Source organism: Tinamus guttatus, unplaced genomic scaffold, assembly GCF_059628265.1.
Source record: "Tinamus guttatus ecotype Peru unplaced genomic scaffold, ASM5962826v1 Tinamus_guttatus_pri_ptg000414l, whole genome shotgun sequence".
NCBI classification, from domain to species: Eukaryota; Metazoa; Chordata; class Aves; order Tinamiformes; family Tinamidae; genus Tinamus; species Tinamus guttatus.
The window spans coordinates 259687-285743 of NW_028288948.1; the positions used below are offsets into that span (position 1 = coordinate 259687).

Here is a 26057-nt window from a genome sequence, read left to right on the forward strand (position 1 = left end):
GGATGGGAACATACCTCTGCTGCTTGCAGTACAAAATGGTCACGCAGAAATCTGCAAATACCTCGTGGATCATGGAGCAGACGTCAACACTAGGGATAAAAATGGAAGGTACAGCAAACTAATATCACCATGTTAATTCTTTCCCAAGGCTGACTCTCAAATGAAGCTTTCTTCCTGAATCCTTCCCAAATTGTTATGTGAATTCATGCCTCCTGTATCAGAGAGCATACCCTGATTATTGAGAAGCCTTACAGAGTTCTGGATAAAGGGAAATGTGTAAAAGAAACTAGGTAACTAGAATTAGATGTGCTGTAAGAATTTCCTTGGGCTACCAGGGCAGTGTCAACGCCATTCGTAAATCCTTCATTCAGGAATTTGGTTGATAGCACTTACATGCACATGCCTTTGTAAATGTCCCAGTTTTAAATGCTACTCTGTTCTTGACATGCAATAGTGTCTCTAACATTAATCCTAAAGAGATTGCTACTTGAGAGCAACATCCACGGAGGCTCTTTTCTCTACTGTAATGCTGCAGCAGTTGCAAGACAGCAGCAGGAAAAAGTATAGTGAAACTTTGATAGTGGAGATGCTGTCTTCTCAGAGAGGGAACATATACAGATACGTTGCATCAATAGACATCTAACGCAGCATAGTATTGTGTTCAGGAACACCCTGTAGTGAAAAAAATGTACTTGTTTTGATGATGATGGTAATGACCAGGTTCAACAGTCTTTGAAAATTCTGGCCTTTTATAAACAGTTATTAAAACTGTGAAAGTAAAGCAGGTTGCTGAGATAACTTGGCACTTACAAGTGATGGCAATCTTGATTGTTATATAAGATACAATGTTCATATTGTTCTCTGGCAACACCTAGGATAATAAGATTGAGCCTTAACTTGGTTTATATCAGTCCAAAGTTTATTAGAGCAGTCTTTCTTTTAAACTTTCTAAAGGAAACCCTTTTATCCCCTTGGCTACTTTGAACTATCTCATCTGTGCTTTGAGCTTAAGGTGCTGACCACTCCAGGGCCTCTGCCTTCTTATCACTAATTAGTGTTTAATCAACAGTGTTAAGATGTTGCTAGTTTGAATGAAAGCCTTTCTGTCATAGATACAGCAGTACTTGGAGTTCTTTTTTTTAGTGCTGTGTGTAGAAGCAAAGAAAATGATACAACATGGAATTTACCTTTTCCACTGTCCTTCTGCTAAGGAGATTAGTCTTGCATCTCCTGTTCACACAGTTGTTCATGTTTTTGATTGGAAGAAGCTCTAATGGGGGGAATGTTTGAAAATGGCATGTCCAACTTCCTGTCTTGTTCAAACAACACTAATTATTTTGGTCATCTGAAACCATGCCTATGACTGTGCCAATGTTATCCAGATTTTCACTTGCACTACTTTCTATTGCAGCAGTGCAACAGCCATCACCTGCACAGGCCTCGCTTCTTGGCCACACTTAGTGTGAATGTTTAATTTATCAGGGAAATGGTTGTCCTGATGCCTAGCAAGCAGTACCACCGTAGTAGCCTTTCTGTTTTATAACTGCGCTGAGGAATGCGTTTGCCAGTGGACTTGTCCAAACTATTAGGCATGTTTTCAGGTTGAGATGAGGCTGTCACTGCCAGGCAGGGATGCTGGAGCAGGCTTGGAAGGTGGGGTTTTCTGTTTGTTTGTTTGCAATTATGTCTCTGATAATCCCTGCAAGTCACTTAGAAATACACAGATAATGTAGCATTCCCCTTCTGCGGGCTACCCTTATTCTGGGGTCCGCCACAGTTGCCCTGTGCTGGGGCTGGGAAACACATTTTGAGAGATGTTAGGATACGACTGCAAAGCGTGGCAGGTCTTTATAGAAGGTCAGGCCGGGAAGCATAGGGAAGGGGAGGAGGTGCAGAGCAGGTGGTTGTACAGAGAAATTACAGTTACAGGTATGTGTCAGTATACACGTAGATAAAAACTTGGATTTCGTTGCTCAGTAACTGTAGCACTTTTCCCTGACAAAGAAAGATCTGCTACTTAAAAAATACTGTCTTGACATTTTTATGCTGTGTTTGTTTTGTCCAGAACTGCTTTGATGGTGGCTTGTGAAGCTGGTAGCCTTAACATTGTGGAAACCTTGCTTAGAAAAGGTGCAGATGTCAGTTTAGTAGATGTCTTTGGACAGAATGCCCTGCATTACTCCAAGCTCTCTGAGAATACAGGGATCCAGAATCTCCTGTCATCAAAGATCTCTCAGGATGTGGGTATGTAAGAGATGATGATCTGCAGTTTATCACTTTGAATTGGCTAGCTGTATGTTTAGCAGTAAGCAAATGTATTTCATAAAGCAGCTTGAAATTTATTTCAGAAGCCATGTAAAGCTTACACAGTAACAACTAGCATGAGATAAAGAGCAGAAAGAGGTATTTTGGAGAAAGAAAAAGTAAGCTGAAGTAGTAGTATAGAGAAGCCTTGTCTGCAGTTTGGAATAGATCCTCTGTTGTTATGTGAAGGTCTAAATGCAACATTTTAGCTTCTTGGTAGGAGGTTTAGAGAAGAAAGTAATGTAGAGGGAGGGCTTCATGGTCAAGCTAAAAAGAGTATCCAAAGCAGGAACCTAATGTGAAATAATGCTGACAGAATATAGTAGAAGCAAAAATGTCACAATCTTTTGAATTTTATCTCAATATGAGACAAAAAAGAATTGGAGAAAGTAGGTAGTTCAAATGGGGTGTCAAAATTAATGTATATTTCTCAGATTTCCAAAGGAGAATTCAAAAACCAAACAAAGCATTTATTGTGTGGGAAGTGGAGCTGAGAGTTTGGTTAGGAATGGCAGCTAACTCTTTTCTTGATAGCCGTTCTTAACACCACTTCTTTTCTGCATTGCAGATACAAAGTCACCGACTAAAGCAAAGCAGGTATTTGTCCTTTTTTGTTTAAAAATAATTTGGCTATATATGGGCTTGTAATTTTTTGAGAAACTAGTATTTGACATGCCTACAAGCACTAGTGAATGCCACAGTGAGATGTGCTGTAACTGTATTTTGTAATGTGAAAGATTTTTGCTTTCACTTAAGAAATGAGTGTCATAAACATCACTTTTAAATTTAACTTCCCTTTGAAATAGCCAGCAGTGACAGCAGCCCTCATGGTGAGAAAAGGAAGAGAGGATAAACTGTGTGTGTGTGCGTGTGTGCATGGATGTGGGGAGGATTTTCCCTCATTTTTTGTGAGTAACTGCAGGAATTTGGCTCTAGGACTCCCTGTCTCTTCAAAGTGTATAGAAAATGAAGAAAAAGTCTCTTCACTTCCAAAAGGGATAACTGAACTTTATCTCCAGTTACATCTTACTAGAGACCCACATTTGTGAGAATCTCTGCAGGCTTAGCCAGTTAAATGAATACATGTGTCTTTCATGTCTTATTTAGTGGTGTGGTATCTTGGAGCGCAGGTATCTTGTCCCACTGGTAGCAGTGCAGAGAGTCATTCTTTCTTTGGGTGAAGAAGTGGGTTTTTCAGGCAGACTAAGCAGAAGTTGAGGGAGAAGAAAGATAGTACCGTTAACATTGGCATGACTGAGCTATGAATGCATGGAAGAATTTAAGGTCACTAGTGCTAAACCGTCAGCTTGTGCTTTTTTCACTAAATCTTGTTTGTTTTCACTGAAGCATGTATTCCAAGGGTCAGAGTCTTATTGTCAGGCATGTTTAATATCTCTGTTTTAGTTGAGATGTAGTCTTTAGATAGGGGAAGAAAAAAGGTGAGACACTGCATGAGCTACTAGGATTGATATTAATGTGGGATTTTATCTATACTTTTTTTTTCATAAAACAACTTGCTCGGACTTTACTAACCAAACTAACAAACCTACCTTCTGTGGCTGGTGAAACTTTCAGCATGATCAAGGCTCTAAATTAAGTTCAGAAAGAAGTGGAACTCCAAAAAAACGCAAAGCCCCACCTCCTCCCATCAGTCCTGTTCAGGTAAAGAAAAAGCAATTTTGAGATGCTTTCAGGGGGTAAGAAACATTTTGAGCATTATGTGAATGATGTAGCCTTTATTTGCTCTATCATTATTTTGTTCTACATCTATCCTGATGTGAGTGTTTTCTCTGACTTTGGAATAACACCATAAAGACACTCATTAGTTAGAGTGAAAATTACTTGAAATATGGTATCATCTAAAATACAGCTATATAAATTACTATATGGATGCATCTTCCATTGAAAGTTAAAGGTCTCCTGGTTTTGCTGACTCCCATAAGTAAACATATATGTTTTAAGTATACATATGTATACACATGTACATTATGTGTATATATATATATACAGTATGTACATGTGTATAAATATATAAGTAAATAAAATACATAAAGAGATAAAAATGGCACATAACAAATATGTTTAAGGTTAAACATAAATGTTACTCATACAACAGTTACACTGTATGTACTACTGTCTCAGAAGAGCACTGAATAATTAGACCTGCTCTTTGATACTAACCCAGAGTTGTGACTTATTGTAGCACAAGGAAAAGTAGTATACACGTGGGCATATGTCAGCAGTAGTTACATGGGCACACATGATACATACAGATACTTATTTATATAAAATCTTTTACAGCTCAGTGATTTGTCCTCCCCATGCTCATCAACTTCAACTCCCATGACTGGAAAAGGACAGGCTTTCTTTGCTGACCAAGTATGCAAGGTATTCCAGCTGTTAATAATCTTGGGGATGGAAAGTAATAGTCTATTTTGCTGAGTGCAGAGTATGCAGTGAATTAATTAGCTGAATTTTGAGGATTAAAAATGATTCAAAATCTATTTCACAAGCAAGTAATCAAGCTGTTCTCACTTGCTTTGCAAATTACATTTATGTTTAGTAAGTATGTAGTAGAATTAGTCATAAACTAGTACTTAGCAATATGATTGTGAAAGTATTAATGTTATGGGAGTTCATTACCTAATAGCAGTGAAGTACATGGCATTGTGTGATACAGAAAGTAGAGAGATCTTCTCCAAACGACATCAGGAAAATAGTTGTGCGTGTTCTATCTCATCCTTATCTCATGGTACTGAAGATTTCACCTTTTTAAATGAAAACAGTATATTGTACTTTCTTATCACAAGACGGCAGCTTTCCAAACTGTCTGTGGGTAGTTGCCCCAATTTCATGGACATTTAATGAGAACTGCCCAGCTGAATGCTTTTAGCAGGTTTGGAAGCATTGGCCACATGCTTCATGCAGCTCTGTTCTTATCTTTTGTGAACAATGTAACTTTACATCTACTTTCTATGAACATGTTGTCTCCTGGTATCTCAACAGGAAGAATTCAGTCCCCTGAATAATAAAGACAGGCTGAGTGACAGCACAACAGGTGAAGTAACGATAATCTTAATCCTTATTTTCAAATTTTCTAGTATGAAAAAATGAAAAGCAGTCAGAAATCTGCTCTGCTCTTCCACTTAGAATGTGAGCCACAAAAACTATAGGGGAGTAACTTTTTGTAATTTCACTCACAGGTCTCCACCAAAATCTCCCATTTCTCTAAGCAAGTTTACACATTTTGGGGGAAAACACATTTAGGAATAGCTCTTTTGTTCACTATGCTAAGTGGCTATGGAAATAAAAGGCTTAATTTGAAAGGAAGAATATGTAGCAAGCTATGGGATCAGTTCAGCTTTTGAATTTATTTTTTTTCTCCTCAAGGTGCTGATAGTTTGTTGGATGTAAGTTCTGACACTGACCAGCAAGATCTACTTATGTTGATGCAAGCAAAAATTGCTTCTCTGACATTACACAATAAGGAGCTACAGGATAAATTACAGGTGCTGTATTTTGTGTTGTTCTAGTGATCTGTTAGCAGTACGGAGAACTGCTTACCATTTTAAAGAGATGTGCTATGAAGATAGTTTAAAGGGCTTGTGTTAGTAAAAGTTAAAAAAACATGGAAACACTCTGCCCCAGAGGATTAAATTAGTGTTTTGATCTTGCTTTTCCCATGAATTATCGAATATCTTTCTTTATTATGATAACCGCATCCTTAAGCATGTTGTTAAAAATTGTGTTAGCAGAATTTTAATTTGAATAGCTTTGATTATAAGCTTATGGAGATCAGCCCAGGCTTTCAAAGGAGCTTGGCATTTACTGCCTTCTTTGACTGTAGATGTCTAAATGGGAGCAGCTGGATTCTGAGTTATTCAAAAAAATTATCCTATGATGCTTTAATTGCTCTTCTCTGTCCAATGTTGCAAGAGTTCCTTGCTTATTTCTCTTGAAACGAATATGATCATACATTTCTTTCTATCATGCAATTGTTTGGGTTTCTTTTTATACAGGAAAGAACACCTAAAGAAACAGATTCTACCATAGATTCTTTTCATTCAACCCAAACAGAGTTTGATCAAACAGCAGATAGACAAAGCGATTTTTCAGCTCCGGAGCTGAAGTCTTCATTAAATGCCACCCAAATTCAAGAAAAGCCAGCAAGCCCCAGTGAAGTAAAAATAAAATACCTCCAGGAAGATTTAAAGGATGTGCAGAGGAAATTAGAGAATTCTGAAGCCAAAAGAAGGCACTTAGAGGCTCAAGTCCAGTCTGGAGTCCCAGACACAGATCATTTAAATAGCACAGGCATTTCAGAAAATGGCTCTGATCTTAACCTAAAGCTCCAAGAAACTCAAAACAGGTATGAGGAAGCAGTGAACAAAGTTTTGAATGTGCAAAGGCAAATGAAACTGGGTCTTATTTCCTCTGAAAGTGAAGAAACCAGTTATGACCTGAGTAGGTTGAAGGTTACATGCGAAGAATTTGAAATGCTTAAGCAAGAGTTGAAGAGAGCATCGGAGGAAAATGAAAGACAAAAAGAGAAAGTGAGAGAACTGCAGAAAAAGTTTGAAGAAAGAGAACAGAATGTGCCAATGTCTGTGGAAGAATGTGAGGAGATAAAGAATACCTATTGTTCGGTTATTGACAACATTAACCAAGAGAAAGCTTTGCTGATTGAGAAATACAAAGAAGGGCAAGAGGAAATTAAAAGGCTGCAGGATAAGCTGGCAAATCAGACACAGTTGGAATCTAGTGTCCAAACTGGAGAAAGGAAAGAGGCCATGAGTAAAATGGTAGATGAGCTCAACAGACAACTTAGTGAGTTGTCTGAGTTGTACAAAGAAGCACAAACAGAACTTGAAGATTATAGGAAGAGAAAAACTCTAGATGATATAGCTTTGGACTACATTCCTAGAGATGAGCATGAGAAACTGATTCAGATGACAAATTCTTTGAAATACAAAGCTGAGAATGAGTTATTGGAAATGAAATCACAGTACACAAAAGTATTAGATGAAACAGAAGGACTAAAGCAACTGATAGACACTCAGAAACAAAACTCCATGCCAATTACTGAACACCATCAAATGATAAATGCACTCAGAATTACTTTAAAGGAAATGGAGGAAGAAGTAAATGAGCTCAGAGGACTGATTACCAGGAAGCAAAATGAAGTAAGACACCTGCAGAAGGAACTGCTGGAAGAAAAATCTGCAATTAGTGAAGCAATGGTACCCAGGTCTACCTATGAAAAACTCCAATCCTCATTAGAAGGAGAAGTTAGTATTTTGTCATCCAAATTGAAGGAGGTAATCAAGGAGAAGGAAAATGTGTCCTTAGATGTCATACAACTGAGAAATGAAGTTTTGCATTTGAAAGGAGAGAAAGAAGGTTTGCATACTCTGCTTGCAGCAAAGGAACGGGAGGTAACTGGACTTCAGCAAAAGTGCCATCAAACTCAAGGAGAGCTTCTTGAAATGAAAAGTTCATCAAAAACAGAAGAGGATAAAGATAAAAAGGTTAGTGTTTCACTACAGAGGAGGAGTCATGCATGAGCTCAGACTGCAAGACAATTTGGATGGTGAATGGGTGACCTAATGCACCTTATTGGGTAAAGTGCCACAGAATGAAGTAATTTTTGAGTTTGTTTGCCCCTCTAACAATTCAGATACTGTAGTCCTGTCTTTCACTTCTTAAAACAAAAGATTTTATTCAGTATGTTTGACTTTATACTTGCTTTCCTCTGCTGTGGAGGTGTACATGATCTTTCAATTTTTCTCTTTTAAAATCAACTCAGGTTGGGTTCACAGTATTCAGACAACTGAGGATTTACAGCAGGGAGAGGTCCATAAGGAGACATGTAAAAATAAAGAATTAGAAAGGAGCAAAAATTCACCCTTCTGAGTTTATTAAAGCACCTGAACATCTGCATGCTTTCTAGCAAGTCTGTCACTGCAAATTTCTTTTACAAAAGCTGTGTATTGTACTGATTGTGGATAACTGACCTAGATTTGTCATGTTCATCCTGTGTTCAGAAGCAGTGTCAGTAAATACAATTCTTGTAAATAGAGATGGCTTTCAGAACACAGAATTCACTTTGAATGACAGGGCTAGGGGCAGAGAGGTAAGCTGGCAGCAAGGACCTGTGCTGGAAGGGAGGGATCAAGAGGTCTTTGGGCCAGGAATTTAATTCATTAATGTGGGAGGTGCAGTTTACCTGCAGACATCCTTGCTCTTGTGAGAAGCCAGACCTATGAGCTGTTGCTTGGGGAGAAGTGTGAAGCCTGTCTTCAAGGTTGGAGGAAGGCTCTGCAGAGCCCAGATTGTTCCTGTGCAACACTGAGCACATCGCTGAGCAGACAGTGGGTTGCAGCAGGGGAAGAGGAGCACTGTAACTCTTTTCTCACATAATGTCCTTGCTTGGCCACTGAGTTTTCATCTTTTTTTTTTCTTTTCCGATTCTTAGAGATAAGTCACAAATTGTCCCAGATGACACCTGCGAGAACACAGTGTGCCTTGCAGCTTTTCATGAGAACCTGTTTTTCCCCTCCCTAGATCAGTGAGATGTCCAAGGAGATTACCAAATTAAAAGAAGCATTGAACAGCCTTTCTCAGCTTTCCTACTCGACCAGTGCCCCCAAAAGACAAAGCCAGCAGCTGGAGGCTTTGCAACAACAAGTGAAGCAGTTGCAAAACCAACTGACTGTAAGTGTCATCATTCATAAAACCACCGTTATTCCCAGTTCTCGTGAGAGCTGCAGGGCTTTCCTGACTGCACCCATTTTAAACTTGAGCAATGCCAAGAAAAGGAAGTTTTATCCAGAAATACTGTAGTGGTCTGACATTTTTAAGGAATCCACGCATTATTTCAGAATTGTTGTTAAGAAATCAAGTCTAACTGAAGAAAGCTGCTGTCCCCAATATATTCCTCCAGATCAATAGTTAATGTACTTGAGGGAGAGTGTGGTGGCCAGTCCTGCTGCTGGGACCCTGACTGGCAAAATATACAGCCAGTGGATTCATGGATACAGTGGATACAGACATTGGATTTGTGTGTTTTTCTCGGAAACACATAGATGTAATCATAAGCTAAAGTTTTTTTGTTTCTTCAACAAAAATAATTTTGACTTCTTGGAAGAAAATAGATGCTGAAGGTATGAAATGTCAAGTAAAATAGGTCCATCTGTTTTAGAGGAAGCACAGTTTATTCTGTGTTTTAAGATAGTTGTTTATACACAAAAGGCCCAGTCTTTTAAGCAGGGCTGAGCCATAATAGCTATTTGCAAGAGCTTGCCTGTCTAAAGAGGCATTTTAATGCACTGCAGAAAGTGAAAAGGAGGTACTTCCCACCAGAAGGCTTTGTTCAGAGCTCTTGAGTTACTCTGAAAGGAAAATTCCCAGCCCAGTGTGCTAAATGGCTTTCATGGTGTCTGCTTTCCTACCCTCCCCAACAGACAAAGGATTTAATGGGCACATAGGCCAGTAAAATTCCCTTGCAGTGGGAGGAAAGAAACAAATAAGTAGACAGTTAAACACTGTGTCCTGTTGGTGTGAAGGCCCATGGCTTTTTCTTGTGCCAATCCACAAAGTCTATAAGGTGCTTCCAGCTTCTTCTGCTCAAGGAGCCAAGTGGTGCTAAATGCAAAGACATGCAGTGTGCTAGGAAAGTGGGTCGGATTTACAACAGGACTGTTCAGTTCTTTCCTGACATTGCTAGGCTAGCTTTCCAAACAGCTTCATGTCTATGCAGAGAGGTGGCTTTCAAGAAGTGGCAGTCTGTGATACAAGAAAGGAAGTTGCCTTCCCTTGTTTGAATGTGTACTTATTAGTCAAAGATTTTATGATTAAGACCTTTATATGCACCTTCCCTGCACTGGGTTTCTGATATAGTGTAGAGTTCATTCCATGTTTTTGCAACCCGGTGCTTCCTATAGTCCATGTCAGCTCAATATCTGTTTCATTAGGATGGGCGGAATTACGGGATTTCTGTGTGCTAGGCTTCCCAACACGCTATGTTTTCAATGGTCAGAAGCACAGTACTGTCTGAGCTGGTTATCTGTAGGTGAATAAGAGACTATTTTACCCCTAGCAATTTCCATGGGCTCCCTAAATCTAGTTGTAGTGTTTCAAAGTGAGAGATTCTGAATGCTCCATGACTTTCTGCTTAACTGGCCCTTTAGAGCCCCAGGCCCTAGGGACAAGAGAAGAAGCCTGGAGAGAGGAAGACTCGCCCTGGGTAGAGGAAGATTGGGTCAGAGAGCACCTAAGGAAACTCGATACCCACAAATCCATGGGCCCTGATGGGATGCACCCCAGAGTGCTGCGGGAGCTGGTGAATGTCATAGCTAAGCCACTCTCCATCATCTTTGAAAGATCCTGGAGAACGGGGGAGGTGACTGAATACTGGAAGAAGGCCAATGTCACACCAGTCTTCAAAAAAGGCAAGAAGGAGGACCCAGGAAACTACAGGCCAGTCAGCCTCACCTCTGTCCCCGGAAAACTGATGGAATGGCTCATACTGGTCATTGTCTCCAGGCACATGGAGGACAAGAAGGTGCTTAAGAGTAGTCAGCATGGATTCACCAAGGGGGAAATCATGCTTGACTAACCTGATAGCCTTCTATGATGGAATGACCAGCTGGATAGATGAGGGGAGAGCGGTGGATGTCGTCTATCTCGACTTCACCAAGGCTTTTGACACCATCCCTCACAACATCCTCCTGGGCAAGCTCCGGAAGTGTGGGATAGATGAGTGGACAGTGAGGTGGATTAACAACTGTCTGGATGGCAGAGCTCAGAGGGTGGTGATCAGCGGTGCAGAGTCTAGTTGGAGGCCTGTAGCTAGCGGTGTCCCCCAGGGGTCAGTCCTTGGTCCAGTCCTGTTCAATTTATTCATCAATGACCTGGATGAAGGCACGGAGTGCTCCCTCAGCAAGTTTGCTGATGATACGAAACTGGGAGGAGTAGCTGATACCCCAGAGGGCTGTGCTGCCATCCAGAGGGACCTGGACAGACTGGACAACTGGGCGGTGAAAAACCTCATGCAATTCAACAAGGCCAAGTGCAAGGTTCTGCACCTGGGGAGGAATAACCCCAGACACCAGTACAGGCTGGGGACTGACCTTCTGGAGAGCAGCTCTGCGGAGAAAGACCTGGGTGTCATGGTGGATGACAAGTTGACCATGAGGCAGCAGTGTGCCCTCGTGGCCAAGAAGGCCAATGGAATCCTGGGGTGCGTTAAGAAGAGTGTCTCCAGCAGGTCGAGGGAGGTGATCCTGCCCCTCTACTCAGTCCTAGTGAGGCCACATCTGGAGTATTGTGTCCAGTTCTGGGCCCCACAGTACAAGAGGGATGTGGAGCTGCTGGAGAGAGTCCAGCACAGGGCTACAAGGATGATCAGGGGCCTGGAACATCTGCCCTGTGAGGAGAGACCAAGGGAGCTGGGCCTGTTCAGCCTGGAGAAGAGAAGGCTGAGAGGGGACCTGAGCAGTACCTCAAGGGAGGCAGTGAGGAGGATGGTGCTGGCCTCTTTTCACTGGTGGCCACCAACAGAACTAGAGGAAACGGCCACAAACTGAAGCATCAGAAGTTCCACAGGAACTTAAGGAAAAATTTCTTAACAGTGAGGGTGACAGAGCACTGGAACAGGCTGGCTAGAGAGGTTGTGGAGTCTCCTTCTCTGGAGATCTTCCAAAACCGCTTGGATGCAGTCCTGTGCCACGTGCTCTAGGTGACCCTGTGTGTGCAGGGGGACTAGATGGACTAGATGACCTCTAGAGGTCCCTTCCAACCTTAAGCATTCTATGATTCTATGATTCTAACTGTTTTCTAGGAAACAAAGAAACAACATCAGGAAATTGTCTCAGTTTACCGGATGCATCTTCTCTATGCTGTGCAGGTATGACTGTATGTTATCAGGTAGGCAGTATTGGTATTTAGTGAAATATGTTTCTTCTGCAGATATTAATAACGTCTGACTATTTAAGCACAAATTTAAAGCAACTTTCCTTGGGAAACTGATATACTAATATACCTTAAAAATAGTAAATCTTCTTAAGGAGTAGAGAGGTGTTTGAATTTAATTCTTTTTTTCTTTCTCCCCTTGTCTAGGGTCAAATGGATGAAGATGTCCAGAAAGTGCTTAAACAAATTTTATCAATGTGCAAAAGCCAATCACAGAAAAAGTAAACAAAAAACAAGCACAACTCCCCATTTTTATTAATCCTGATATGGGTGTTTATCTAGATTTGCCTTAACATAAGATTTATAATGGCAATTTGCTGCTTTTTCTTTTTGTTGTGCTGTTTGCGAGGTGGATTTATCCATCTGTACCACTTTTCATGTGTATTGCATGTGCAATAACAAACACACGCCCACTTTTCATATCCAAAATACAAATATGTTCTTCAAACTTGTTGCTTAGGCCACTCCATGTCATGTTGATCCTGAAAGTATTTTGTAGCTTCCTCCAAGAGAGGAAGGCTAATCTGGATGCAGGCACTCATATCATCTGGGTAAAGGTGAAATTCTCCATGAGGTCTCCTGTACTGTTTATAAGCTGCATCTTATTACTGGGGAGTTTAATTGCTAGGTGTTATGGGACTCAGATTCCTGACATTTGGCTATATTCAGTCTTTGGCAGAGCAGAGTTTGGGCAGCCTTGCAGCAACAAGCAGTAGATATTTATGGTGAGCCAGAACACCAAAGCAGCTACACTTCATATTACTTAAGATTAATAAGGTAGCCGTCCCAATCCATCCAATGCACCGAGTATGCAGAAATCACACCATGCTTCATAGTTTCCCTGAACTTCCTGTAGTAGAACTAAACTATTTCAAAAGGTAAAATCATTAGTTTATTGAAGTTCTGTACAAAGCAGTACAGAAAAGTCTGTACAAACCACCCTTTATGATAGGTTTAGCTATCTATGCAAGTGTTGGCCATGAAGCTCAGGAACAAAACCAGAACATATACTTCAGACAAGGGATTCTAGTGAACACGGGATGTTTACAGTGAACGTCAATGCTTCGAACTTCCTAACCTCACTTTTGTAAAGATCTTCTCTTCAGTGTATTTTTATTGGCCCTCTAATGATTTTTTTTGTAACTAAACCATTTTTTTCTACATAATATTTGCATTAAGCTTATTAACAAATATTTTTAGGTAACTGTCTTTTAGAGAGTTTCTTTTTATACTCCCAAGTATTTGGTAATAGTGAAGCATAGTGAAGTGCTTTCAGCTTGAAAAATTCTGTACCAAATAATAGACCTGTCTGTCAACATGGCCCAGGCCAGTGAAGTGTAAAATACAGTTCAGCCCCCTGTTTCAACGCATATAGAAATGATTGGTAGAGAACAGCAAAAGGTGTCCACAATTTCTACATGTTCCTTCTAGAGGCCATGGGCATTGATAGAACCTTTGCCAGCATTTTTAAATTTAGAGGTCAAAAAAGAAATGCCTGATGTGGTATAGTATAAAACTGTGGAAGAATATTTCTAAGTACATGCTGCACTTGAGGGTACAGCCATTCTAACTGGCTTGTAGCGTCACTATGTTATTTGTTTCATTCCCGTTAGCAAATATGTCTCTATTAGAGAAATCTCCAGGGCTATATAATCTATGAAGTTTGTATAAAGTCATTATATGACAAGAGTCAGTGATGCCTCAGGCTGACTGGACTCATAGTGCACTTAGATAATTCCTAAACCTGGAAAAACTGAAATGGATTTTAAAAACACAAACAAGAAATATGTCTTTGGTATTACTTTTCTTGGGTGGTTTAACTAATGCCTGCTAATTATGAACAGTATTTTATAGTTAGATGGTTTTGAAAATGCTCCAAAGAAATGTGAAAAAAAATTTGCTGCAGCACTTAAACAACAAAATTTTAAGCATGCTAATGCTGCAAAGTATGAAACTTGATGAACCATTTTGTAGGTTGCCTGATGGATTTAGTCTTCTACTTTGTTTTGGTTTGTATATTTATTACAATTTGTGGAATATTGAAAATTATACACTACAGCATAGCAAGTTTCTTTATATGTAATTTACAATAAGTTTTGTTATGCAGCAAATAAACTATTTGCAGCTTTTTTCATCTTTGTTCTTTTTGTGCATTCAATTTTGGTTTGTATTAAGGGAAGTTTTGTTCCGTTGCTTCAGTGTGACTCAAGTATGTTCTGTATCCCATGTGTAGATTACTACCTAAGGTGTAGGAGATCTTTCTCCCAAAAATTGGAACTTGTTTTTTAACTTTCTTGATCCGATGGCTAGAATAGAACCACTCTAAATCCTGTGTAACCAGTTTTGCAAATCATGCCATGTGTCTAATAAGTCCAGGGCCATTTCTCAAGTGGACATTTTGCTAAAAATAATGGAGTTTTCCATGCAGCAGTGGATACATTTCAGTGAAGTTTAACCCACCACAGTCCTGCACCACAGATGGGGGTGGCTCCACGTTTCCCAGAACTGCAGCTCTTTAGTACTTAGCACTTCACCCCATGCACAGAGAACTACAGTGAAGGTGTATATGCATGTGTGTATGCATATATATATATATATATATGCATGTATATACATATATATACTCCTCTCTAAACTGTGAATTACTTATACAGCCCCATTGCCTTTTATCATCTCTCACTCCCCTGAGTTTTATTTAGAAAACTAGTTTTTAGTCGCTTGTTTGCTGAAACGTTTTTGTTTCAGGGCAGAACACATTCATGGCAGGAATTGCACCTCTTTTGGTGACATCCTGACAGTCAGTAGCTTTTAGCCTCTTGTAAAAAGTTTCTGTAAGCTGCTGGGTAAGGGGTTTCCTTTGAAGAAGGCTGTTGACGAACTGGTGTGGGAAATCTGTGCCTGGTGAGATCACCTGGTAGGGTAGTGCTGAGTCACTTCAAGTTGTGGGTTAAGGATTTTATCACTAGCAGTTGCTGATGGATTAATAAGACCACAGAATGGCTCTTTTGTGCCACCACAGGCATCGGCCTGCTGAGCTAGTATCCCCTGTCTGAATTGCCATTTGTTTTGCATGTGGAGGGTTGGGTGCCAGCTCTGCTGCAGACGGGGGTATTTTAGGGGCAGACCATGGTGGTCCTGCCTTTTTACCTTCAAAGTTGGTTGCTACTGCATTCAGACGGAACTGCTTCCTGGGCATTGCAAGTCTGGTAGACATTTTTTCTTGGTCTCCTGCCTGCACAGTGACAGCAGCACGGCTCCTCTCCCGGGCAGCATTTTTTACAGCTGCATTTCTTTATTTCCCAAGCATACAAGTGCTGCAGAGGAACAATGCTCTCATCATTGAAGTCACTGTCAACAGTTCACACATGACAGAGGTTATTTGGTCTGATTACTCAGTTTGACCTATCCCCTTCCCCATTTTACAAAGATATGTGAGAATAGTGATGAGTGGTGGCAGAAGACTTGAGAGGACTGAGATTCAGGAGGAGATATTATCTATTTAGATCAGTGCTGAAGATCACCTTTTTTTGTTGTGCTGGAGAAAGTGTGAGTCCCTGTAAGCGGGTGTTGCCCTCTTAGCCATCACAGACTGTCTTTTGCCAGACAGGTAGGCATGAGAAAATGATGGACAAGGACGTGGTGCAGGAGCTTGGGTGGATGCTGCATTGCCCACAGGGAGATGTTTACAGCCATAATATGCTGGTCTGGGAAGGTGAGTGAAGCCCACTGTGCCTCCTGCGGTCGGTGAAATGCTGTTGCACTGTTTCCACCCTGCCCTGACTCAGCCCCCATCTGTAGGCAAAACTCTCCAGGCCACCATTGACCAGGACTTGGCCTGTCTACTAGCTGTCCAAAGCACCATGCTGATTGCTGGACAGGCCAAATGTGGGAAGAAACTCCAAACACTGGAGGATGTTGCTGTTTGCAGGTTCTTGTGGTGGCCTGCATGTGATGGCACATAGCTGACCCTTCTGGGTGAGACTGTCTGCCTAGACGTGTCCCCCGCTAGCAGGGCAAGATGATACTTTTTAGGTGGTTGTCCTCCCTTCAGAAACCATCTTCTCTTGTTCCTTTGCTCTAGAAAGGAACTGATGTGTACATACTCCTCATTACTGCTGTGGGTATTTCCTACTCACAGGTCCAAGGTCCCTTATGCAGGAAAGTGAAAATGATCTTTAATCCCCATGCAGATGCTTGTGGTAAGTTTTTATCTGCACAGTCTGTTTTCTTGAGGGCTGAAAGTATCAGTAGTTGTCATTCCCCTGGAGCTGGCTTACCAAAGAAACAGGAGATTTGGGATAAAAAAGGTGTTGCCAGACAATTTCATGAATGTCAGCACAGGACAGCAAAAGCCAAAGGAAGGCCAAGCTGCCATATGCTGCAGTAAACCGGAGCACACTGCCCCAGGAGGAGCAACCAAGAGAGCCAGCAGAAAAGCTGGCTGGAAATCACTTGGCAGATGCAGCATCACTATGTGGAGCTGTAATTTAGCTTTAAAGCTCACATCACATTTTGTGAGTTTTCCAGAGCAATGGATGTCTGCCTGGGGAGAGGAGGTAGATGGTGTGTGATTTCACTGCTGTGAGTGTTTCAGAGCTAAATAAAAACTTGTTGCTGTGTGTGCGCCATGCGTAGGCTATGAGAGCTGCCGGATGGGCTCTTTGGCATCAGGGATGTCGGTCTGGAGTGAGCAGGAAGAAGGATGTACAAAGAGAGTGGAGACCCAATGGGTATGTGGAGAGAGCTACTGTGGTGTCAGTGGAGCACAAGTTGTGCACCTGGGCCTTGGTCTCTCTGGTCGGTCTCCAGACAGGCCCCAGCTTATGCCAGGCCAACCAGGGCATCTTGGGGTGTCCTCCACCCCAGCACTAGCCTTCATACAAGCAAGAGGCAGAATGAAGGGCTGAAGGAAACCAACCTTGTATGCAACAGAGACCCATGTGCTGTGGGGGGAATCACCTGCGCAGGTGGTGTGACCCAGGCTCCCTCACGCAGGGCAGGTCCTCATCCCGGAGCACCTCATGTGGTTTGGGCCCACTTAGGAGCCAGGCCACCAGCATGGTGCTATGGGAGGTCTCCGGGGTGGATCCTGTGGAGTGGCTACGCTGTAGGTCATGGGGCTGCACACTGAAGGGAGCCATGGAAAAGCTCCGGGAGGAGCCGCGTTAGGTATTGATGAACTCTCAGAACAGCAGCGGAGACAGACGCGATATAACCCGGCACAAATTCTGCAGGCGCAAGCATAACCCAGCAAATTCTTCCAAGCAAATTTGAACTGGTGCAGAGCTTTCCTAGGCCAGATCGGTGGTTTAAATCCTCTATTTGCTGTGGTTTCGGTCTGCCGCAGGGAGCACTAGAAGTGCTCTGAGTTTAATGTCAAGCCTCAGTTCCAAAGTTCGCCTGAGTACCTTGCAGCTTTCATTGATAGCAAGGCTGTCTAGTTTTCCTGCCTGGGGCCACGGGGTGTATTTGTGCGTGCAAGCCAGCCCGCCATGAACTGTTCCACAGAAGGGAAGTTTCCAAATTATTTTCCAAATCCCTCCTTATTTCTCCCCTATTTGGATCATTTGCTGATCCATTGGAAAAACAAGTAACTGAGCTGATTTGAAAGAAAGTAACAGAGATGCTGAATAGAGTAGAACCAATTTTATTTTGTTTTTGTGCCCTTTCTAAGAATAGCAACAAACCTTTTCCTTTTAACAAACATTAACCCCTTTAGCAGTGAAATCTTATACAGTGGTAAACTGCAGCTGAAGTAAGTTCCAATTCTTGTTTTAAGAGCTTTCTCCTTGTTTGACGAGGCCCAAGTTGTGATTTCTGCAGCTATAGGAAGCTGCAGCTGCCAATGCTGCAGCTGGTGGGGGTTGGAGAGCGTTGCTGCTTCTCACTGTGATGGGTTTCCCACCTCACGGTGGCAGGTGACAATGTGTTTCAGAGGAGGGGAAGGCAGCAGGATGGCGGCAGGATCACAAGACCGTGTGTCACCAACATAAGGCTCCTCTAATGGAGCATCTTATCCCGCTGCATGAGTGTAGGAGGATGGTGCTTCTCATCCTCACCATGGCAGTCTCTGACTGCACCAGTGGCTTCGGCAGGGTCTGCTCTGTGACAGAGCTTACGGCTCCTGCGGCAAGTTATGGCAACACGTCTGTCACTGTGTGCAAACCTTTGGCTGCCCTGACGGACTCTGTTTAATGAGCTTAACACAGGTATTTACAGAATCATCAGATTTCAGGGTATTATTGTAAAAGCCTGCCTGAATGTTGGTCTGCGCACATTCACGGTGTTGGCCCTCCTCATGCATTTTCCAACTTCCTGAAATGCTCAGACGATTGGTAATGGGGGCCTCCTACCAGCAGCCGGAGATTGGAAACAGATGTCACATCTCAGTGACTTCATCCCCCCCAAGGCGCACGGGGCCGGAGCCTGTCTTCCGGCGTTCCAGCAAGCGCACATCTGCTCCTGACCTCGGAGAGGTATTTCTGAAGGAAGAGCCTAGGGAAGAAGGGAGGAGCTGGATTAAGCCACACTTTCTGCTAGGAAAAGAGTAAGGGAGGGACCTCATGCAAGCAGCGTTAGCAGAGCCCTTGCTGAAGAAGCGGCCGCCTGGAGGAGCTGGGCAGAGGCTGCAGGGCTGGCTGGCAGGTCCCGCGCAGGGGAACACCCGGTGGGGAGGGCAGGGAGCCCTGGGGCAGTGCTCCTCCTGCCGAGCCCTGCACCACACAGGGGACTCGCGCGTGTGGCCACCCCGCGCTGCCCTCACGGCTCTTCGCTCTGCTGCTGCGTGAAGAAGTCACATCGCTGGTTTGCTCACAGTGCAGGAGATGTTGGCAGAGTCTCTTTGGCAGGTGTTTTGGCTCAGGAGTCTCTGGCAGCACGTCCTCCTGCAGACATCTGCATCATTAAAGCCCTGCATGATGGCCCAGCCGGGAGAGCCCGGGCCATTGTTTGGAGGAGGGACACATGCAGCCGCTCTTAGTGTTCCCAGCACCTTCTGCTCTTTGCTTCTTTGGTCCCCTGGCTTTCCTCAGGGGTGCCCAGGAGCACCACTGCGATGTGCCCTGAAGCAGTCAGTCTCCTTGGACATCCCTCAGATCTCCAAGCAGGTGGAGGCAGAGACACGGTGAGTGCAGGAAAAGCCCTGCCGAGTGAAGCGCCTTGATTCTTCCCCTGATGCTGCAAAGCAATCCCTGCACTGTACCGGCACTTACATACGTGCACAGATGTATTTGTCATCTAATTACATTAATACGGGATTTATTTGGGCTGTCCAGTTTTCTGCTGGCTTGTCTGTGAGAGCCAGCATCCAACAAAAGCAATTTCAACTTCTTTAACTTCTGCATTCTTTTTGGACCAGTCCTGCGAATTTAACCATTGGGATCCAAGGTTTTTCAAGCACTTGAGCATCATCAGTCCAGTGTTTAAATGGATAAATTTTTAGCTCTTCTCTAAAAGCAAACATGGAAAGCAGGCCAGATGACTGAAGCCACAGAAGTGGCTGTTTTCCCCAAGGGAGCTAGCAGAGCTTCAGGGATATGTAGACATCTTCAGACAGCTGTTTCTGTGCCCCAGCCCCATGCAAAGGGGAGGCAAAATAGCTGTTCCCGAGTCACAGAGATAGTGGTCAAGGTGGAAGAGAAGGGAGACGTGCGCCAGAAAATACAAGGGGTAGCAAGCAGAGGCACTCCAAAGGCATCTGAAGGTGGCTTTAGAGGACGTGGAAGCTTTCCTGGTCAGATACGCTTGTAGGAAAAAAATGCATCTAGCATCAGTCTTACCGTTCAAAAGAAGCAAAGAAATCAGGCCGGAGCTCTGCTCCTCCTTTAAAATAATAATTTAAAAAGGGGTGCTGTTGCTTGCCGCAGGCCTCCAACAGACCAACATGGCCTGAGGTCCTGTGTCCTTATGAAAGACATTGTTAGAGCTCAGGAAATCAGTGCAAGAGCCCTCAGTGGGAGGCAGCGGCAGCCCCAGGCTGCCGGGAGCCCTCCAAGGGGAAGGAATGGCCCTGGGAAGGACCAAGAGGGTGGGAAAACAGGCCAGGAACCCCAGGGTGACAATAGCTTGCTGCTGTGTTGCACCTTGAGTGGGCTGAGAGACTAAGATCAGAGGCGGAGGAGTAGATGAAGCCATAGCCGAGCAAAGGAACTCAAACATCTCGTTTCCATCTCACCGCGATAACTGCTGGCACCACATGCGGAGTTTTGCTGTAGTCTGCATGTTGTCTCCTATGGGGAAAGAATAACATCTTCACCGCTATGTGCTGCGTTCCACTGACACTAAGTAGTCCTTTCTCCAGAACATCTGCCTGAAGGCTGGGGAGCTGATCCAATGCGTCGCTCTCACTCGAGCTATCTGTGGACATGGGAAACTGGCACAGGCATTTGTCAGCCTTGCCCAGCTACCTCATACTTCAAGGTCGGTATCTCACGGCTTCAGGTGAAGCACGAGAAACACAGGGAAATTATGAAATTAGCTTTGCAAGTTCAGGATGGCAAGAAAGCAATGCAGGATGATGAGGTGACTACAAGTTACGCACATCTGTTTACAGATATCTCAGAACAGGCCAAAGTCACCATATGGTGACTGCTCTTTTCCATGTGCAAGCATGATCATCGAAGTCACATTAGACTGTGACTGGTTTTGTTCTACAGGAGGTTTTTGAGAGGAGCCTCAGAGAGTGAAGCTTGGCCGTTGCCTTGATCGCTGTATTTGGAGAAAATCCTGCAGTGAGAGCAGGGCTATCAGAGATGGGTATGTGCGCACCTGGGCAAGGAGGCTGCCTATGTGCTGTGGGCCTGGAGGCAGTTCTCCTAGGGCTGCTATTTCTGCACAAATAAGCAAATTCTGATTGGAATAAACCAGAATCCGTATCTTTCTTTCCCTCTCTCCTGGGAAAAATGGCTTGTGAGGCTCTGCCGTTTTTCTCAGCGTTAGTCACAGGGATGGTATGGAGACCACAACCCTGGTAGAGGAGCAACACAAAAATCTGATTATGAAAAATCCCACAGAAGCAGCACTGTGTTGAGCTCTGGATAGGTAATGGAAGAGCAATTTATTTGTTCTGTATCAGCTGCGTGGACATAGTGCAATGACCACACAACTCGTGCTCGTGTGAGGAGGATAGAGGCCCAAAGTAGAGTGTGGGAGCCCAGCATGGCACGTGGGTCCAGTGCTCTCATCCCAAGCATGGACACGAAGCCACACGGACACCCTGGCAGGACCATCGCAGGCAGTATCTCAGTTTCCCTTTCCCACTCATGTTTTCCTTGAAAAGCTTTTACCCAGGAGTGTTGTGCAAGCTACAAAACGCTCAGCCTGGTTTTCTTAGTGTATCATGTGTCTGTACTGGGTTTTGCTGCAGCTTGTGTTTCGTGCCAGGATATGCATCCGCCACACGGGAGCCCAGCACACATGGGGATTCCTGCAAGGAATCAGTTGGCTCTCTGCAAGCTGGTGATTCCCTTGCTACATCTGGGATGGGCTCGTGGTCTCTGTAAAGCTGAACCTAAATCTCTCATTGATGTAAATCAAGGCAGGGTTTTACTCTATGGCATGATCTAGGATTATATGCATGTTGTCTGGTAGATGCTTTGGTGGGCTTCCTTATGCTGATGACTCTGTGTGCATTCGTCATCTCCCGAGGTGCCCAGCACAACAAACCTGCCCAGTGTGCCTGCCCATGGACCTCTGCCTGCAGCTCTGGAGGAGAAGAGGGAGCAGTCAGGGACCCTGTGGCTCCCTACAGCACTGCAGGGGCAGCACAGCTGGGCAGGCACAGAACAAATATCCTTGCCCTGGAAAACATTTTGTTCTTGATATATAATCTAATTTTTTTAATGACCAGTAATGATGCATAACTTCTTACCCTGCACTTCTCCCATGCAATAAGTAATCAGAAGACACAGTGTCTTTGTGCAGTATGCAGCTGGTATGTAAAAAATAAATGCCAAAGGGGTTGGGCCAAGCTAAGTGGATATCAACATCAGAGTTACAAGCAACACGTGTGATTTTGAGAGATGGGGACTAAGTTTCAGAACAGACTGCCAGGAGGCCAAGGGGACAGGCCAGTCCATCCCTTGACAGGGTCCCTTTTCCAGAGTACTTGTTACTCAGAGGCAAGTGCTGAGATCTAACAATGCAAGACCAACTAGATGAAACAGTCTGTGTGATACAGCTGCCTTCTCCTGGCCAAAAAACAACTCCTATGAAACTTGATTATCTGCTCTGCTTCAGGTGCTCCTTGCCTGCTGGGCAGGCTGGTAAGCAGTACCTGTGCTTCTCTTGGGAGTCTTTTTTTTTTAAGGGGTTAAAAAAAGGTCACACTTTAAGATTTTGACAGTGGTTAAGCATTTCTGGAAGAAGGTGATCCATCTAAAGATACTGCAAGCTGAAAAAAAATAGTGCAAAGATCGATGCCCCACGGGCTGTTTCCTGATGCCTCCGTGCTGCTGTGCAGGTGCTTGAGCCCTCTTCTCGTCCATCACCCTGCAGCTGGGAAAGCCCACGCTGTGCTCAGCCCCATGCAGTGAGTTCAAATTAGCAGCTGTTTTTCTGGGATCAGAAACAATAATGGATAATGCACAAAGTTGCCTCTTGTAACCAAAAACTCTGCTCTGATCATTAGAACCACCCAAAATGAGCACTGAAGGTTCCGAAGCAGGTGGCGTTGGATTCAGGAACCTGCACTAAAAAAAAATAAATAAAAAAAATAATAAAAAAAACTTTTTTCATTAGCCTACGTGTCTATTCGTTTGTGTGTGTGTTTTGGCTGCTGATTAAATATTTCCAGTGGGGGGGGGGGGGGCTCTTCTTCCTTGACGCTCGCACTAGCAGAGCTCTTGCCTTGGCCTCCAAAAGGTGGAGAGTCTCCTGGGAGGCTGCAAGGACTCAACATGGTCCCTAGCGGGAACCCAGGACTAAAAATCTCTGAGAAAGATCTAGTCATTGCCCTGGACAGGTAAATGCAAAACACTGTCCATGGACATCATCTGTGTGCTTTGGGGGAAAGAGCATGTGGTGGCAGCCCCCAAAGAGTAAATTACACTAGTGGGAAATGTGCAAATAACCCAGGTATGACATGATGTTGCTGTCACTGAAATACCTGCTAACTTTCACCGAGCATCTGCTTTCCCTCCTTTTCCACAATACATCTGCAACAAAATAAGCTGGAAGCTGCTTCGTTTTACTCCGAGAAAGCAGCCAATGCTCTCCTGTCATCAGAAGGAAATGCAGCACCTGAACTGATACAGCTATGTGAGGAAGCTGCCCAAACTGGATATCTGAAGAGCAGCTGTGCTAGAGCAGTAAGTTATTTACTGCAGATAAGAAGGATCCCGGTAATCACATTAACCAGTTAAACCATCTTAAAGTAACTAGCACAGATGCATCAGTATATAGGGAGATTTTTGACTAGTTTGAGACAAATATTTCAAAACTTTTGTGTTGAAGATTGAATTCTCGACCTTCAGACTGATAAAAATAACCTTCAATTTTCAAGTACCACAAATCAAAGCTCTTGAATATAAATATCTTAAAATTCTGGTGGGGTTAGAAATCTGCCTTGAAAATATTCAGTATAGGCCCAGCCCTGAGAATATATTTTTATAACTAGGATTTTTTTTAGTGCATTTCCTGCCTTGAGAAAAGTGGCGACTGCGCGGTGATAACATCGCACGGCTGATTGGAACAGTCGGAATTTCCTGTCCCTTCATTATCTAGGAAAATGCCCTCGTGCTTGTTTAGGGGGTCTCTGGTTCAGGCACATTCCCTCAGTGCAGCCCTCGGGCAGACGGAGCACTGCAGCTGCTCGCACAGAGCTGCTCCAGGGCAGAGCTCACGCTGCCCCGGGGAGGAGCAGCACGTGGGGAGCAACCCCTGAGCACAGAGCAGGTCTGGGGCAGGAAAAAGGGAGGTTTGGGGTTTGTGGAGCTAAGTGCTGCAGAAGGCAGCAACGTACAGGAAAGTTTGGAGGTGACAGGGAATAAAAGGGTGGCACAGAGGTAGCGCCGCGCTGCCCTGCAGGCTACCAGTGCCCATGTTTCTTGGGTTGCATTACCAAAGGTAGTGCTTCATTCTTCCTGCAGTGGGACAATTTCAGTTCTGCAATAAAGATTGCAAGATTTAACTTTCAAATTATCTGGATGATAAAAAAAAAAGCCATCTCTTCATATTCAAAAACTGCAGCCACTCTTGGTGTGTGCATCGTTCCTAACAGGTGAGGTGAGGACTTCTTTGAGGAGAAAAGGGATCGGTTTTATATATGTATATAAATATTCTTGCCTTTATACCTCATAATCCTTTATGTGTCTGTTATTAAAGCACTGGACATGTCCTACATGGAGCTTGGCACGTGCATATTTGGTGTCAAACACTTCATTTCCCAGCAGGCAGGTGGTGTGTACAAATGAATTCCCTGTTGGGAATTTTGTGCTGAACAGGCCTTACAGATTCAAAGGGTTGCAGATGGACCAAGCCCATGAAACCAGAGACACGAGGCCTTCCCAGTAGGTCGCAGGGTAAGTGACAACATTAGCACTGGCCTCTTGAATGTTTTGCTGCACAAGGAGCATCAGGCCTGGGAACCAACATTATAATTTTTTTTTTTTTTGCTTCTAGTGTTTTAGCAGATCAACGAGAGTAAAAACCACCAGGTGATACCTGTTTTACCACTATCGCCTTGAAGTCTTGAGGCCAGTTATTATTCTGAAAAGCACAACACAAAATGAATACAGAAAAAGTGGGTTTTGTGGCCTGAATGGCCAGGTTGCTCTATGCCCCAACAGATGAAAATAGAGCAGCCTGGGAGTCGCCACTCCACGTTGTGGCAATGCTGAGAGAAACGTGCTGGGTTCCAGTTCCCAGCTCCAAGGCATGTTTTAGTTTGAGCTACCAGTAAATCTGAGTACTTAGCTGTTCTCTATTTTATAGGAAAGCAAGCGAGCAGATTCTAAAATGTCCCTTTTGTAAGAGTATTAAGGAAAAAAAAAAAAAAAACATGATCTAAATATTTCTTCTGCTGCAGGTTTCCCATTCTCTGCAAGGGGGACAGACTTAGGTACTGTTGGACCTGTGGGATATTTCACAGAATCACAGAATGGTTGAGGTTGGCAGGGACCTCTAGAGATCATCTAGTCCAACCCCCCTGGCTCCAGCAGGGACATCTGGAGCACATGGCACAGTGGATCCAGGTGGATTTTGAAGATCTCCAAAGGAGATTTCATCTAATCCAGGGGTGGTTTGCAGAATTTAAGCAAATTATCAAGCCAGAAAGATGTACAACAGCCTTCCAGTCACTCAACATGCACCCCAGCAGCAGCCTTTAACTCGCGTCCTGCCAGGAGCAGCCCATACGGAGTGCAGAACTGCTGGCTGCTCAAGTCCTTCCTTCACTGCACAGTAACTTCTTGCTGCAGCCAAGGCCACCTCTGTTTTTACCCACCTACAACCAGTTCACAAAGGTTGACAATTACCACCTCACATTTCTGAGTCTAGGTCTCTGTTTGGTCCTACCAATGTGCCTTGCATAAATCTTCCATGTCTGTAATAACCCTTATTTGTGAAATGAAAGAGTTCCTATCACTTACTGGTACTGTGCTGATTGCTCCAATTTCTTAGCATAGTCTTTCCATAATCACTGTAGGTAGATTACAGAATAGATTGTTAAAATTACCATTTTAAGAAGTAATATGGTACATTTGAAGCCAATTACATAAAAGCACAAATGCTAAACCACGGCAATGTCCTAGAACAAAATACAAGGTAACTTCAATATTCAGAAA

The 26057-nt window shown here is 43.6% G+C and overlaps 1 protein-coding gene across 2 annotated transcripts in view; it reads left to right on the top strand.

Moving 5' to 3' along the window:
* The window catches only part of LOC104565524 (ankycorbin), a 76778-nt gene extending 63899 nt beyond the window's left edge, over window positions 1-12879 (top strand). Inside the window, exons 7-17 of one of the 2 annotated variants that reach the window (XM_088531387.1) lie at window positions 2-108; window positions 2066-2244; window positions 2873-2901; window positions 3880-3966; window positions 4606-4692; window positions 5311-5362; window positions 5695-5813; window positions 6324-7832; window positions 8869-9018; window positions 12146-12211; window positions 12424-12879. In XM_088531387.1, coding sequence (XP_088387513.1) covers window positions 2-108; window positions 2066-2244; window positions 2873-2901; window positions 3880-3966; window positions 4606-4692; window positions 5311-5362; window positions 5695-5813; window positions 6324-7832; window positions 8869-9018; window positions 12146-12211; window positions 12424-12501 — 2463 coding nt within the window. In that variant the 3' untranslated portion in view covers window positions 12502-12879. The remainder of the gene's footprint in view (window position 1; window positions 109-2065; window positions 2245-2872; window positions 2902-3879; window positions 3967-4605; window positions 4693-5310; window positions 5363-5694; window positions 5814-6323; window positions 7833-8868; window positions 9019-12145; window positions 12212-12423) is intronic. The other variant, XM_088531388.1, reaches the window with a different exon arrangement.
* Window positions 12880-26057: the final 13178 nt, after the last annotated feature.